At 39.7% G+C, this 15,504-nt stretch overlaps 2 protein-coding genes across 2 annotated transcripts; both read left to right on the top strand.

The window, feature by feature from the left end:
- Positions 1-7,562: 7,562 nt before the first annotated feature.
- On the top strand, positions 7,563-8,342 carry LOC148616587 (uncharacterized). Its single transcript, XM_088585085.1, has one exon. It carries the CDS (start codon positions 7,563-7,565, stop codon positions 8,340-8,342), a length of 780 nt encoding a protein of 259 aa, XP_088441211.1.
- On the top strand, positions 8,339-8,881 carry LOC148616586 (uncharacterized). The gene has a single exon (XM_088585084.1). The coding sequence runs from the start codon at positions 8,339-8,341 to the stop codon at positions 8,879-8,881; it is 543 nt and encodes a 180-aa protein (XP_088441210.1).
- Positions 8,882-15,504: the final 6,623 nt, after the last annotated feature.

Below are 15,504 nucleotides of genomic sequence, written 5' to 3'. Positions count from 1 at the left end.
TTTGTAGATTATTAATTTTCTGTTTATAAAAAATACTAATTTATTTAAAGATGTATCTTTACTTATTATGGTGGATTGATTGATTGTTGGGTTTTAACGTCCGAGCAGCAATATTTCAGATATATTCAGGCGATGAACATGAAATGATGATGATGAAATAAAAAAGATACAAAGATAATAGGGTCGAAAAATTTTGATTCCCACTAGAAAAGGAGGGATGGGTAGGGTCGGGCAATTTAGCCTCCTGTGGCGGAGCGCAAAGGTTCTACTCCTATCGAATACCACAGCAGTGTTTTTTGAACGTGCAGGAACATTGCATTTTTCCCAACACGATGCACCACTAAGGTTTGAGGTCAGGTTTTCCGTATTATAGCCTGACAACCCCAGCATGTAACACGCCAGGGGTACCCCATTCCACCATTCCACCATTTAAATCTTCTTCAATTGTTTCTTCCATTTTCATAGGATCCATGAACTTTCCTCGCACGTGAAAGAACCTGCTGTGGTATTCGATAGGAGTAGGAACCTTTGCGCTCCGCCACAGGAGGCTAAATTGCCCGACCTTACCCATCCCCCCGTTTTCCAGTGGCAATCAAAATTTGTCGACCCTATTATCCTTGTGTCCCATCCTTTTTTTTTTTTTTTTTCATGTTCATTTTATCATCCATTTCATGTTCATCGTCTGAATATAGCTGAAATATTGCTGCTCGGACGTTAAACCCCAACAAACAAACAAACACCCCATTCCACCACCTGGGGCACACATCCCAGTTGCTCTATGGGCATGGCGCCTAGCCCCCCGGCTATGTTCCTGAGCACTATTTAATCGCCTTTTACGACAAGCTAACGCTGCTGCAGTGCCCATCCTTTTTTTTCATTTAATCATTTCATGTTTGTTATGCCCAAAGTTTTTGATGCTAGAAATTTGTTAAAATGTCTAAAATCGATAATTATTATTAACTCCCTTTGTTCTTTTTTCACTTTTTCGAAACTGTATTTGAAATATTGTTTATTATGAATTATACTATTAATTTCTACATGTACGATGCTGTCAAATACTTAGTTTGTGTATTTTGTATTTTTCAGTCAATCGTTTACACATCTGAATAAAGAAAATGATATGACATTGCCTATTGGTATAATTTTCGCCACAACATTATTGACATATTTGACCTGAAGCCAGGGTTTTGTTTGTTTGTTGGGGTTTAACGTTCGAGCAGCAATATTTCAGCTATATTCAGACTATGAACATGAAATGGATGATAAAATGAACATGAAATGAAAAAAAAAGGATGGGACACAAGAATATTAGGTCGACAAATTTTGATTGCCACTGGAAAAAGGGGGGATGGGTAAGGTCGGGCAATTTAGCCCCCTGTGGCGGAGCGCAAAGGTTCCTACTATCGAATACCACAGCAGGGTTCTTAAACGTGCGAGGAACGTTCATGGATCCTATGAAAATGGAAGAAACAATTGAAGAAGATTTAAATGGTGATGATATTGATACTGAGGGGGAAAAGAGAACTTTATCAGCTAAAGTAGTGAATTATGAGCTGGACAAAATCAGTAATCTATTTGGAGCTCTTAAAACCATTACAGAGAACACACTTATTCTCATATCCATCCATGCATCAGATGAAGTTGTGAGAAATAAATATACAATATGGATGGACAAATATGAGAACTATTTAGAAAAACATCAGGAAATTGTGTTAAGAATTCCGAGTCAAGAATGGGACACATATGGAGACATTTGAAGATAGAGATGCAAATTTACAAAATTTTAGCCCCGTGCACGTCCGGGTGTTGAAAGAATAGGTCTGCAGCAGCGCTAAGCTTGTCGTAAAAGGCGACTAAATAGTGCTATTGATTTAAGCATTCATGATCCTCTCGTACCTTGTGCGGGAGTGATCATTTTCCAATTATTTTGGAGCATTTATCCTCCAAAACGGAGGAACGTCAACCTCGTTTTAAACTCGAGAAAGCAGACTGGGCTTCATTTGAAGCCCACTGTCTTGAAGAATTACGATTAGAAACGATGAAGGATGTTGAAGATCCCATTTTATTATTTAATGAAAGACTGACATCAATTGCTAATAAAACAATACCTAAAACCTCGACAAATCCAAAAAGGCCTAGTAAACCATGGTTTACTGATGAATGCGACAAAACGATCGAAGAACGCAACAAGGCCCATCGCCGGTTTGACAAAAATCCTACGCCAGCAAATTTGTCAACCTTCCGAATATTTCGAGCAAAAGCTCGACGTACATGTAAACAAGCCAGACGAACCTCTTGGAAAAATTTTGTTTCTAATATTAAATCTCACACTCCCCTCAATAAAGTATGGAATTTTATTAGAAAAGTAAAAGGAAAAAATACGAATTCTTCAGTGAAACACCTTGAAGTTGGTAATACCACTCTAACCACCGAAAAAGATATCGCCAATAAGCTAGCCGAAACTTTCGCTAAACATTCATCCTCAACTAACTACAAACCGGATTTTCAAAAAATTAAATCATCTGCAGAAAAGACAAAATTAAACTTCAAGTCAAATAATGACATATTTGATATGGGGTTGAAAGGAAGACTTCCTCTGTTCTTGTCTAATTTTTTGCCAGATCGTCACTTTAATGTGAGTGTAAATTCGACTTGTTCTGAGGAGAAGGAACAGGAAATGGGAGTTCCTCAGGGAAGTATTCTTTCTGTCACTCTCTTCAGTATTAAAATTAATAGTTTAGCCCAAGTTTTGAAGGACAATATTGACGGTTCTTTGTATGTAGACGACTTTTTAATCTGCTACAGGGGACAAAATATGAGTAATATTGAAAGGCAGTTACAATTTTGCTTCAAAAGAATTGAGAAATGGGCTTTGGAGAATGGGTTTAAATTTTCTACATCTACAACTGTTGGTATGCACTTTTGTCGAAAGGGAAAGCTGCATCCGGACCCAGATCTCTTTCTTTATGGTAATAAAATCAAAATAGTAGAAGAACCAAAATTCCTTGGATTACGTTTTGACAGTAAACTTTCTTTTCTTCCCAAAATGAAATTACTTAAATCTAGGTGTCTTAAGGCACTAGATATTTTAAAAATGGTGTCCAGTACCGATTGGGGTGCTGATACCTTAATTTTATTAAATTTATATAGATCTTTGGTTAGGTCTAAACTTGATTATGGATCTATTGTTTATGGTTCCGCCAAAAAATCTTACCTTAAAATTTTAGACGCTGTTCACCACCAGGGGTTGCGACTTTGCCTTGGTGCCTTCAGAACCTCTCCTATTGAGAGCCTTTATGACGAGGCAAATGAACCATCCCTTGGAGCCAGACGTTTGAAATTAGGTCTTCAATTTGTAAGTAAACTTATGGCCTACCCAGATAGCCCTGCCTACGACTGCGTCATTAATCCTATTTATGTCGCCCCGTGCAGGTCCGGGTGTTAAAAGAATAGGCCTGCAGCAGCGCTAAGCTTGTATAAGGCGACTAAATAGTGCTCAGAACCTTAGCTGGGGGCTAGGGCGCTCTGCCCACAGAGCAACTGGGATGTGTGCCCCAGGTGGTGGAATGGGGTACCCCTGGCGTGTTACATGCTGGGGTTGTCAGGCCATAATACGGAAAACCTGACCGCAAACCATAGTGGTGCACCGTGTTGGGAAAGATGCCACGTTCCTCGCACGTTAAAGAACCCTGTTGTGGTATTCGATAGGAGTAGGAACCTTTGCGCTCCGCCACAGGAGGCTAAATTGCCCGACCTTACCCATCCCCCTTTTTTCCAGTGGCAATCAAAATTTGTCGACCCTGTTGTCCTTGTGACCCATCCTTTTTTTTTATCATTTCATGTTCATTTTATCATCCATTTCATGTTCATTGTCTGAATATAGCTGAAATATTGCTGCTCGGACGTTAAACCCCAACAAACAAACAAACAAACCTATTGAGAGCCTTTATGACGAGGCAAATGAACCATCCCTTGGAGCCAGACGTTTGAAATTAGGTCTTCAATTTGTAAGTAAACTTATGGCCTACCCAGATAGCCCTGCCTACGACTGCGTCATTAATCCTATTTATGTCGCCCCGTGCAGGTCCGGGTGTTAAAAGAATAGGCCTGCAGCAGCGCTAAGCTTGTCGTATAAGGCGACTAAATAGTGCTCAGAACCTTAGCTGGGGGCTAGGGCGCTCTGCCCACAGAGCAACTGGGATGTGTGCCCCAGGTGGTGGAATGGGGTACCCCTGGCGTGTTACATGCTGGGGTTGTCAGGCCATAATACGGAAAACCTGACCGCAAACCATAGTGGTGCACCGTGTTGGGAAAGATGCCACGTTCCTCGCACGTTAAAGAACCCTGTTGTGGTATTCGATAGGAGTAGGAACCTTTGCGCTCCGCCACAGGAGGCTAAATTGCCCGACCTTACCCATCCCCCTTTTTTCCAGTGGCAATCAAAATTTGTCGACCCTGTTGTCCTTGTGACCCATCCTTTTTTTTTTATCATTTCATGTTCATTTTATCATCCATTTCATGTTCATTGTCTGAATATAGCTGAAATATTGCTGCTCGGACGTTAAACCCCAACAAACAAACAAACAAACCTATTGAGAGCCTTTATGACGAGGCAAATGAACCATCCCTTGGAGCCAGACGTTTGAAATTAGGTCTTCAATTTGTAAGTAAACTTATGGCCTACCCAGATAGCCCTGCCTACGACTGCGTCATTAATCCTATTTATGTCGCCCCGTGCAGGTCCGGGTGTTAAAAGAATAGGCCTGCAGCAGCGCTAAGCTTGTCGTATAAGGCGACTAAATAGTGCTCAGAACCTTAGCTGGGGGCTAGGGCGCTCTGCCCACAGAGCAACTGGGATGTGTGCCCCAGATGGTGGAATGGGGTACCCCTGGCGTGTTACATGATGGGGTTGTCAGGCTATAATACGGAAAACCTGACCGCAAACCATAGTGGTGCACCGTGTTGGGAAAGATGCCACGTTCCTCGCACGTTAAAGAACCCTGCTGTGGTATTCAATAGGAGTAGGTACCTTTGCGCTCCGCCACAGGAGGCTAAATTGCCCGACCTTACCCATCCCCCTTTTTCCAGTGGCAATCAAAATTTGTCGACCCTATTATCCTTGTGACCCATCCTTTTTTTCTCATTTCATGTTCATTTCATCATCCATTTCATGTTCATTGTCTGAATATAGCTGAAATATTGCTGCTCGGACGTTAAACCCCAACAAACAAACATCAATCCGGGTCGGGCAATCACAAAGAGCAAGTGGTCATGACTAGATGCCGCATTGGACATTCTAGATTTACACATGGCCATTTGCTTGTTGGTGATCCTCCACCTGAGTGTATCCCATGTGATTGCCCTTTCTCTATCAAACATGTTCTTCTAGATTGTGTGGATTTTGCCAACACCAGGCAAAATTATTTTGACTGCGCCAATATGTTTGATTTGTTCAAGACCGTTTCATCTAAAAACATTATCGATTTCTTGCGGGACATCGGTTTATTTAATAAAATCTAAATTAGATACCTTCCTTGATTTTTCAATATTTTAAATGTTTTATCGAAGTTATGTTTGTATATGTATTTTATGTCTTAGGTTCACCTTTTATGTACCTTTTTATATGTAAATAGCTGCTTGTTTTAATTTCATTATTTTATGAAGAGACTTTGATCTTGCTTTTAATATTTCCATTTCATTCAATGTTCTTGCCGTGATATGGCCCTAGTCGCCGAAACGGCATTAAAAGATAACAATCAATCAATCAATCAAGAAAAGTTAAATCATTTGAAGAGTCTTGCATTGTATTTTGGTTGCCTTAAGAGAGGTCACATGACCAAGAATTGCACAAACCGACTAATTTGTACGATATGCAAGACATCGGACAATCTCACATTACGAATCGAAACAAGAACATCAAAGTGTAGATAATACGTCTTCAAATTCATACAGTGCGAGGAATACAACTGATATCAGGATGTTGTGAGCCAAGTAGGGGCCGGTGATTTTAGGAGTTCTTGCGCAATGGCAATTGTGCCGGTCAAAGTTAAATTGAAAGACAAATTCAAAACGATAGACACATATGCGGTCTTTGACACAGGCGCAGTGTATCGTTTTGTTTGTTTGTTGGGGTTTAACGTCCGAGCAGCAATATTTCAGCTATATTCAGACGATGAACATGAAATGAAAAAAAAAGGATGGGACACAAGGACAATAGGGTCGACAAATTTTGATTGCCACTGGAAAAAGGGGGGGATGGGTAAGGTCGGGCAATTTAGCCTCCTGTGGCGGAGCGCAAAGGTTCCTACTCCTATCGAATACCACAGCAGTGTCTTTAACGTGCGAGGAACGTGGCATCTTTCCCAACACGGTGCACCACTATGGTCTGCGGTCAGGTTTTCCGTATTATAGCCTGACAACCCCAGCATGTAACATACCAGGGGTACCCCATTCCACCACCTGGGGCACACATCCCAGTTGCTCTGTGGGCAGAGCGCCTAGCCCCCGGCTAGGTTTCTGAGCACTATTTAGTCGCCTTTTACGACAAGCTTAGTGCTGCTGCAGGCCTATTCTTTTAAACACCCGGACCTGCACGGGTCTGTATCGTTTTGCACAGATTCATTGATGAGGCAGTTAGGAGGTAGTGGCAAATATATGGAACTGTCATTGAGCACAATGGGAAACCCATACAAAATGCGTACATGTGCACTGAAAGGCTTACAAGTTTGCGACATGAACATGAACTCAATCATAAATCTTCCTACAGTTTATTCAAAGGAGGAAATGCCTGTTTCTGTATCGTATATTCCTACTAATGAAGAACTCGCACAATTGTCTCATCTCAGCAGTATTCAATATCCAGAAATTGATGGTCATATTGGTATTATGATTGGTAACAACTTTCCTGGTGCGTTTACTCCATACAAGGTTGTGACTGGTCCAGCAGGTTCGCCACATGCTACGCGGAGCAGGCTAGGTTGGATTGTATGGAATCTGCTCAGAAATGGAATAGATGAGACATCAAATGCGATAGTTAATCGGGCTCAAGTAGAAGTTGTTCAGAAATTAGAAGATCATGACAATCTAGATACTCTCGTCAGAAAATCTATGAATGTAGACTTTCCTGAACTCTTGATCAATGACAAGAGAGAGAATTCGCTTGAAGATAAATACTTCTTGGAACAAGTCAGTGAATCAATAGAATTCAAAGATGGACATTATCATGTAGCACTACCGTTTCATGATCATGACGTGAAATTACCAAATAATATTTCACAAGGGTATCAAAGGCTGAAAGGATTGAAGACGAAAATGTTACGAAATCAGAAGTTCAAGGAGGACTATGTAAAATTTATGAACAATCTCTTTGAGAAACAATATGCGGAGAAGGTACCGGAACCGGAACTAGATCAGGATGATGGAAGAGTGTGGTATATTCCACATCATGGGGTATACCACCCAATGAAGCCTAACAAAATTAGAGTAGTTTTCTGAATATAGCTGAAATATTGCTGCTCGGACGTTAAACCCCAACAAACAAACAAACAATCGATTGTTCGGCTATGTACATGGGAGTATCTTTGAACAATGCTCTGCTACAGGGACATGGTCTGGCAAATAACTTATTAGGAGTTCTTATGAGATTTCATCTGGATAATGTACCCCTATTGGGAGACATTGAAAGTATGTTCTACCAAGTTAATGTTCCCATAAAAGATAGAAATTACCTTCGTTTTCTGTGGTGGCCAAATGGAGATTTCGAGAACAAACCTGAAGTGTACCGGATGACTGTTCATTTATTTGGTGCCACTAGCTCACCGAGTGTTTGTAACTTTGCTCTTAAGCGTACAGTCGAGGAACATGGAGATCGATACGAGAAGGGAGCTTCAAAAACGATTAAAAAGAATATGCACGTAGATGATTGTTCAGTATCAGCTGAGACAGATGACAAAGCAATATCATTAGTCGAAAACGTTAGATCTCTATGTAAAGGTGGATTCAACCTTACAAAGTGGATGAGTTCTAGTTCGAAAGTCGTTAACTCAATTTCAGAAAAGGATCGTGCGAAGGAAGTCAAACAATGGGACTTTGATACTGAAAGTTCAGTTGAGAGAGCACTAGGGGTGTTTTGGTACATTGACAGTGAGACATTAGGTTTCAAGATAAACCTTAGAAATCAACCTATTACGAAACGAGGAATACTGTCCACTGTTAGTTCATTATATGGTCCGATTGGCATTGTGTCGCCTTTCGTATTGTTAGGAAGAGCTATGTTGCAAAATGTGTGCAAACAAGGAATTAAATGGGATGATAATGTCCATGAATCTGATCAAAAGAAATGAATAGTTGGTTACATCAGTTAAATGATTTGCCTAATGTGAAAATCGATCGTTGTTATAAGCCGAACGATTTTGGAAAGATTATTTCTGTACAGCTACATTGCTTCTCAGATGCCAGTGATATAGGCCTAGGAATGGTTTTCTACCTTAGATTGGAAGATGAAAATCACAAGATACATTGCTCATTTGTACTTGGAAAGTCGAGAGTCGCACCTCTTAAAACTATCACAGTTCCTAGAATGGAACTTACAGCCGCTACGAAAGCTGTTCAGTTGAGTAAAGTCATCTTGGACGAACTTAGTTACAACATTGACAATGTGTTCTATTGGACTGATAGCATGACTGTCTTGCGATATATATTTAATCGAAATACTCGTTTCCACACTTTCGTCGCAAATAGTCTCGCTCTCATTCATGAAGCAACCAACAACGACCAATGGAACTATGTGAACACAAAGTTAAATCCAGCTGACTTAGCTTCTCGTGGAATGACTGTTTCAAAGTTCGAACAATGTCCTCTTTCTTTGGTTACCAGAAGATAATTGGCCAAGATTAGTTGAAAATTTGAAATTATCAGAACAAGATGGCGAAGTGAAACATGTTGCGAACACATCTACAATAGATCACTCAGGTGAACAAGATGGAATGGAGAAATTGATCTCAAAAGTATCGAACATCAACAAAATCTAATCTGTCACAGTTTATTATTTGTTCTGACTCTTTGAGCTGTCCTTCGGCAATTAAGAATCACAAACTGAAAAACACTCTTATTTTACAAATTTTGTATTTTATTCATCGACTTAAGGAATTTGATAAAGAGATTGTTTTTCTCTGGGTACCCAGTCATGTTGGTATTAAGGGGAATTCAGTTGTAGACAGGGTTGCCAAAAAGGCATTAAATGAAATAATAAAGGACGTTAGTTTGCCATACACCGATTTTAAACCTTTAATAAGGAAATATATTTTAAAGATGTGGCAGGACCGATGGGACGGTCTTGAACACAACAAACTCAATTCCATAAAACCCGATCTAGGCGTTCATCAATTCGGGTCGGGCAATCGCAAAGAGCAAGTGGTCATGACTAGATGCCGCATTGGACATTCTATATTTACACATGGCCATTTGCTTGTTGGTGATCCTCCACCTGAGTGTATCCCATGTGATTGCCCTTTCTCTATCAAACATGTTCTTCTAGATTGTGTGGATTTTGCCAACACCAGGCAAAATTATTTTGACTGCGCCAATATGTTTGATTTGTTCAAGACCGTTTCATCTAAAAACATCATCGATTTCTTGCGGGACCCCCCCCCCCCCCCTTGTGGATCGCTATCCTTGTCGTGGTAGGGGGGCTTGCGTGCCTCAGTGATCCTAAGAGCTATGCCAGCAGGAGCATTAAAAGATAACCATCAATCAATCTTATTTCGAATACCATGGTCAACAAATATGGTAGATTAATTATTTAAGTGCCCCAGATAAGGTCTATACACTTATTATAGTTCGTGAATGTCTATTTTCATGAATTTTGATATTTGGTCAGTGCACAATAACCTACACATAGATTTCGATAAACAAATGGTTTAATACCTGGTATATATCCTTGAATATTGATTATATTGAATTAAAATGTATTTTTACATATGTCCCGATATATTTTTCCGTGAAAACGTGATTTTCCAGAGGACTCTTATGTTCAATTTTTTCCCGGCACGTTAAAGTGTTCATTTCTGCTAATTTTCCAACAATTTATATTTTCACTACTAAACTTCGAATTAATACTTTTTATCCCCCCTGTGGATCGCTATCCTTCTCGTGGTAGGGGGGCTTGCGTGCCTCAGTGATCCTAAGAGCTATGCCATCTGGAGTTTTTTCTCCTGGTAGGGTTACCCATGCTGGAAAAGATCAAAGGTTAGAGGCCAGACTAAAGCGATCCGAACATCGACTGTGGGCCCGGTGTTTAAAATAAAAAGTGGGTTCACCTACTTGTTTGCCGTGAGTTGCAACCCGTGAGTTATTGGTGGGCGAGGGGGTCCTAGTGGATGAAGGTCGTATCTAGACTCCAGTCGTGACGTAACCCCCGTGTCATCGATGGCTGGATGATCGAGGATACGGCTGTATATGCCACTCGGCTCTTAGGTCATCTAAACGGGAGATCGGATGGACCCGGTTCGATCAATCGGCTGGTCACGCCATGCCCTTCATTTGTCCACGCCCTTCATTTGTCCACCTGCTTTACTGATGGCATTTTGTTAAATCCAATGTTTCTAAGATTTTCAAAAGCTTACAAATGGCAAATGAAGAAGGCGGTGGCTCATGGGTCAATCGAGTAGTACGCTGTCTATGCGCCATTGATAGATACGCTCTGTTCGAGTATGTCGTCTCTGGAATCCCTGATGCTATCTGCTGGAAATCCGTAGAGTCCTAGCATCGCCCGTGTTGGCACTCGGTGGCGGGTGGGGAACAGAGACGATGAAACTTACTAAAACTTAACATGGCGACAAAAAACAACGGGGAGTCTAATGTTTCTTATTAAAAAAAAAACGAAAAAGTGATGTCTGCAATTCTTCTGACGAAAGTGATAAAAACTGGCCAAGATTTATTGTAATTTCTGCAAAAGATAAAGACAAAAATGTTAATGACCTTTCTCCTTTTTTAATACAGAAAACTATCAAGGGTGTAGCTGGTGATGTTAAAGAGTCAAAGAAAATAAGATCAGGAATTTTAATTGAATGCCTCAGACCTGGCCAATCATCAAATTTGCTGAAATTAACCAGGATTGGTGATCTTGATGTGGTTTCATCTGCACACAAGTCAGTAAATCAGTCACAGGGTGTCCTTAAATACCGGGGTCGAGACCTCGACGCCTTGACTGATGAAGAGATCTGTGAGGAACTGAAATCACAAGGCGTTAAGTCAGTGAAAAGATTTACTTCTCGACGTGCAGATGCAACCACACCAATGAGAACAATCCTGTTAACATTTAGTTCCACTTCAGTGCCATCTCATGTCTACATTGGTCCATACAGGACAGCTGTCAGTCTGTATATTCCTAACCCACTTCGGTGTTTTAAATGCCAGAAGTTTGGGCATGGAAAGGGCCAGTGTAGAGGAAAACTGTTTTGTTTCCGATGCTCATATCCAAGTCGCGGATCCAAGTCAGAGAAAATATCCCCCATTCGTCACCCATAAAAATGGCCAAATTACTTCAATGGAATTGTCGAGGTTTAAAGGCTAATATTTTGGAATTAACTCTTCTTGTTCAGTCTATTTTACCAGTTGCATTATGTCTCCAGGAGACTCCTTTAAAAGAAACGGATCAAATTTCCGTAAAAGGATATACAATGTATAGTACATTTGCTGAGGCAAATGAACGAGCTGCTGGTGGATCTTCCATTTTTATTAGGGACAGAATAATACATAGTTCAGTTCCTTTAACTACCGATCTACAAGCAGTGGCCGTTCGGTTATCCCTTGATAAAACCATAACCGTTTGTTCCATTTACATTCCCCCAAATTCAATTTTGTGCAGAAATAAATTAGTTGATTTGGTTAAACAGTTGCCCAAACCATTTATTATTTTGGGTGACTTTAATGCTCATAATCCTTTATGGGGAAGTAATCATACGAATGATAAAGGTAAAAAAGTTGAGGAGCTCCTTCAGCAAGAAGATTTGTGCATATTTAATGACGGGTCTTCAACGTTCCTTCATTCAGGCAATGGATCGTATTCTTCTATTGATTTAAGCATTTGTGATCCTCTCGTACTTTCAGTTTACATGGCGAGTTCATGATGACTTGTGCGGGAGTGATCATTTTCCAATTATTTTGGAGCATTTATCCTCCAAAACGGAGGAACGTCAACCTCGATATAAACTTGAGAAAGCAGATTGGGCTTCATTTGAAGCCCACTGTCTTGAAGAATTACGATTAGAAACGATGAAGGATGTTGAGGATCCCATTTTATTATTTAATGAAAGACTGACATCAATTGCTAATAAAACAATACCTAAAACCTCGACAAATCCAAAAAGGCCTAGTAAACCATGGTTTACTGATGAGTGCGACAAAGCGATCGAAGAATGCAACAAGGCCCATCGCCGGTTTGACAAAAATCCTACACCAGCAAATCTGTCAAACTTCCGAATATTTCGAGCAAAAGCTCGACGTACATGTAAACAAGCCAGACGAACCTCTTGGAAAAAATTTGTTTCTAGTATTAAATCTCACACTCCCCTCAATAAAGTATGGAATTTTATTAGAAAAGTAAAAGGAAAAAATTCGAATTCTTCAGTGAAACACCTTAAAGTTGGTAATACCACTCTAACCACCGAAAAAGATATCGCCAATAAGCTAGCTGAAACATTCGCTAAACATTCATCCTCAACTAACTACAAACCGGATTTTCAAAAAATTAAATCATCTGCAGAAAAGACAAAATTAAACTTCAAGTCAAATAATGCTGAATCCTACAACTCTCAATTTTCTATAGAGGAACTAAAATCGTCACTGGCTAAAGCCCACGATACAGCTAGTGGGCTAGATAATATTCACTATCAACTTTTGAAACATCTTCCTGGTCCATCTCTACATACACTTCTTGCGTTAATGAACAAGATATGGACTTCTGGTAACGTTCCGTCCATCTGGAAAACGGCTTCAGTAGTCCCTATTCCAAAACCAGGAAAAGATCATACGGATCCTTCAAATTATCGCCCGATCGCATTGACAAGCTGCGTTTGCAAGACAATGGAACGAATGGTCAATGATCGCCTTGTGTGGTTCCTTGAGAAGCACAACTTACTCACTAATATTCAGTGTGGTTTTAGGCAAGGCAGAAGTACTCTTGACCATTTAGTCCGGTTTGAAACGCTCATCAGAAATGCATTTGCTAAAAATGAACATGTTGTGTCGGTCTTTTTCGATTTAGAAAAAGCCTATGACACGACGTGGAAATATGGTATTTTAAAAGATATATTTGATATGGGGTTGAAAGGAAGACTTCCTCTGTTCTTGTCTAATTTTTTGTCAGATCGTCATTTTAATGTGAAGGTAAATTCGACTTTTTCTGAGGAGAAGGAACAGGAAATGGGAGTTCCCCAGGGAAGTATTCTTTCTGTCACTCTCTTCAGTATTAAAATCAATAGTTTAGCCCAAGTTTTGAAGGACAATATTGACGGTTCCTTGTATGTAGACGACTTTTTGATCTGCTACAGTGGACAAAATATGAGTAATATTGAAAGGCAGTTACAACTTTGCCTCAAAAAAATTGAGAAATGGGCTTTGGAGAATGGGTTTAAGTTTTCTACATCTAAAACTGTTGGTATGCACTTTTGTCGAAAGCGAAAGCTGCATCCGGACCCAGATCTCTTTCTTTATGGTAATAAAATCAAAATAGTAGAAGAAACAAAATTCCTTGGATTACTTTTCGATAGTAAACTTTCTTTTCTTCCCCATATCAAATTACTTAAATCTAGGTGTCTTAAGGCACTAGATATTTTAAAAATGGTGTCCAGTACCGATTGGGGTGCTGATACCTCAATTTTATTAAATTTATATAGATCTTTGGTTAGGTCTAAACTTGATTATGGATCTATTGTTTATGGTTCCGCCAAAAAATCTTACCTTAAAATTTTAGACGCTGTTCACCACCAGGGGTTGCGACTTCGCCTTGGTGCCTTCAGAACCTCTCCTATTGAGAGCCTTTATGGCGAGACAAATGAACCCTCCCTTGGAGACAGACGTTTGAAATTAGGTCTTCAATATGTAAGTAAACTTATGGCCTACCCAGATAGCCCTGCCTACGACTGTGTCATTAATCCTATTTATGTCGACATTTATCGAAAACATGAAAGCAAAACCCCTCCTTTTGGAGTTCGAATAAAACCTCATTTGGAAGCAATTCATCTGGAGACCAATGCAGTGACACCTGTTGTTACTTCGAAATCCTCTCCGTGGGAGCTTCCACACCCTTCTTTCATTTTTGATCTGCGTGAATATAAAAAGTCCGATACCAATCCTTTATTTTTACAACAAAAATTTTCTGAAATTAAAGCAAATTATCCAGATTTTTTTACGGTGTATACAGATGGCTCAAAAGATGGCGATAACGTTGCATGTGCTGCTGTCCATGATGACAACTGTAACTGAACGGTTGCCATCAAGCGCTTCCATATTCACAGCTGAAGCTCGAGCCATATTGTTAGCACTTAAATTGATTACTCAATCTAATCTGTCACAGTTTATTATTTGTTCTGACTCTTTGAGCTGTCTTTTGGCAATTAAGAATCACAAACTGAAAAACACTCTTATCTTACAAATTTTATATTTTATTCATCGACTTCGGGAATTCGATATAGAGATTGTTTTTCTCTGGGTACCCAGTCATGTTGGTATTCAGGGGAATTCAGTTGTAGACAGGGTTGCCAAGAAGGCATTAAATGAAATAATAAAGGACGTTAGTTTGCCATACACCGATTTTAAACCTTTAATAAGGAAATATATTTTAAAGATGTGGCAGGACCGATGGGACGGTCTTGAACACAACAAACTCAATTCCATAAAACCCGATCTAGGCGTTCATCAATCCGGGTCGGGCAATCGCAAAGAGCAAGTGGTCATGACTAGATGCCGCATTGGACATTCTAGATTCACACATGGCCATTTGCTTGTTGGTGATCCTCCACCTGAGTGTATCCCATGTGATTGTCCTTTCTCTATCAAACATGTTCTTCTAGATTGTGTGGATTTTGCCAATATCAGGCAAAATTATTTTGACTGCGCCAATATGTTTGATTTGTTCAAGACCGTTTCATCTAAAAACATTATCGATTTTTTTGCGGGACATCGGTTTATTTAATAAAATCTAAATTGGATACCTTCCTTGATTTTCAATATTTTAAATGTTTTATCGAAGTTATGTTTGTATATGTATTTTATGTCTTAGGTTCACCTTTTATGTACCTTTTTATATGTAAATAGCTGTTTGTTTTAATTTCATTATTTTATTAAGATACTTTGATCTTGCTTTTAATGTTTTCCTTGCATTAAATGTTCTTGCCGTGATATGGCCCTGGTCGCCGAAACGGCAATAAACAACAACAATCAATCAATCAATCAATCGAAGTTATGTTTCTATGTGTATTTTATGTCTTAGGTTCACCTTTTATA

The sequence above is a fragment of the Perna viridis genome, chromosome 5 (genome assembly GCF_037379345.1).
Source record: "Perna viridis isolate PV_CMFRI_1.1 ecotype Kerala chromosome 5, ASM3737934v1, whole genome shotgun sequence".
NCBI classification, from domain to species: Eukaryota; Metazoa; Mollusca; class Bivalvia; order Mytilida; family Mytilidae; genus Perna; species Perna viridis.
The sequence above is the reverse complement of the archived record's forward strand: the minus strand, read 5'-3'. Positions and strand labels throughout refer to the sequence as shown.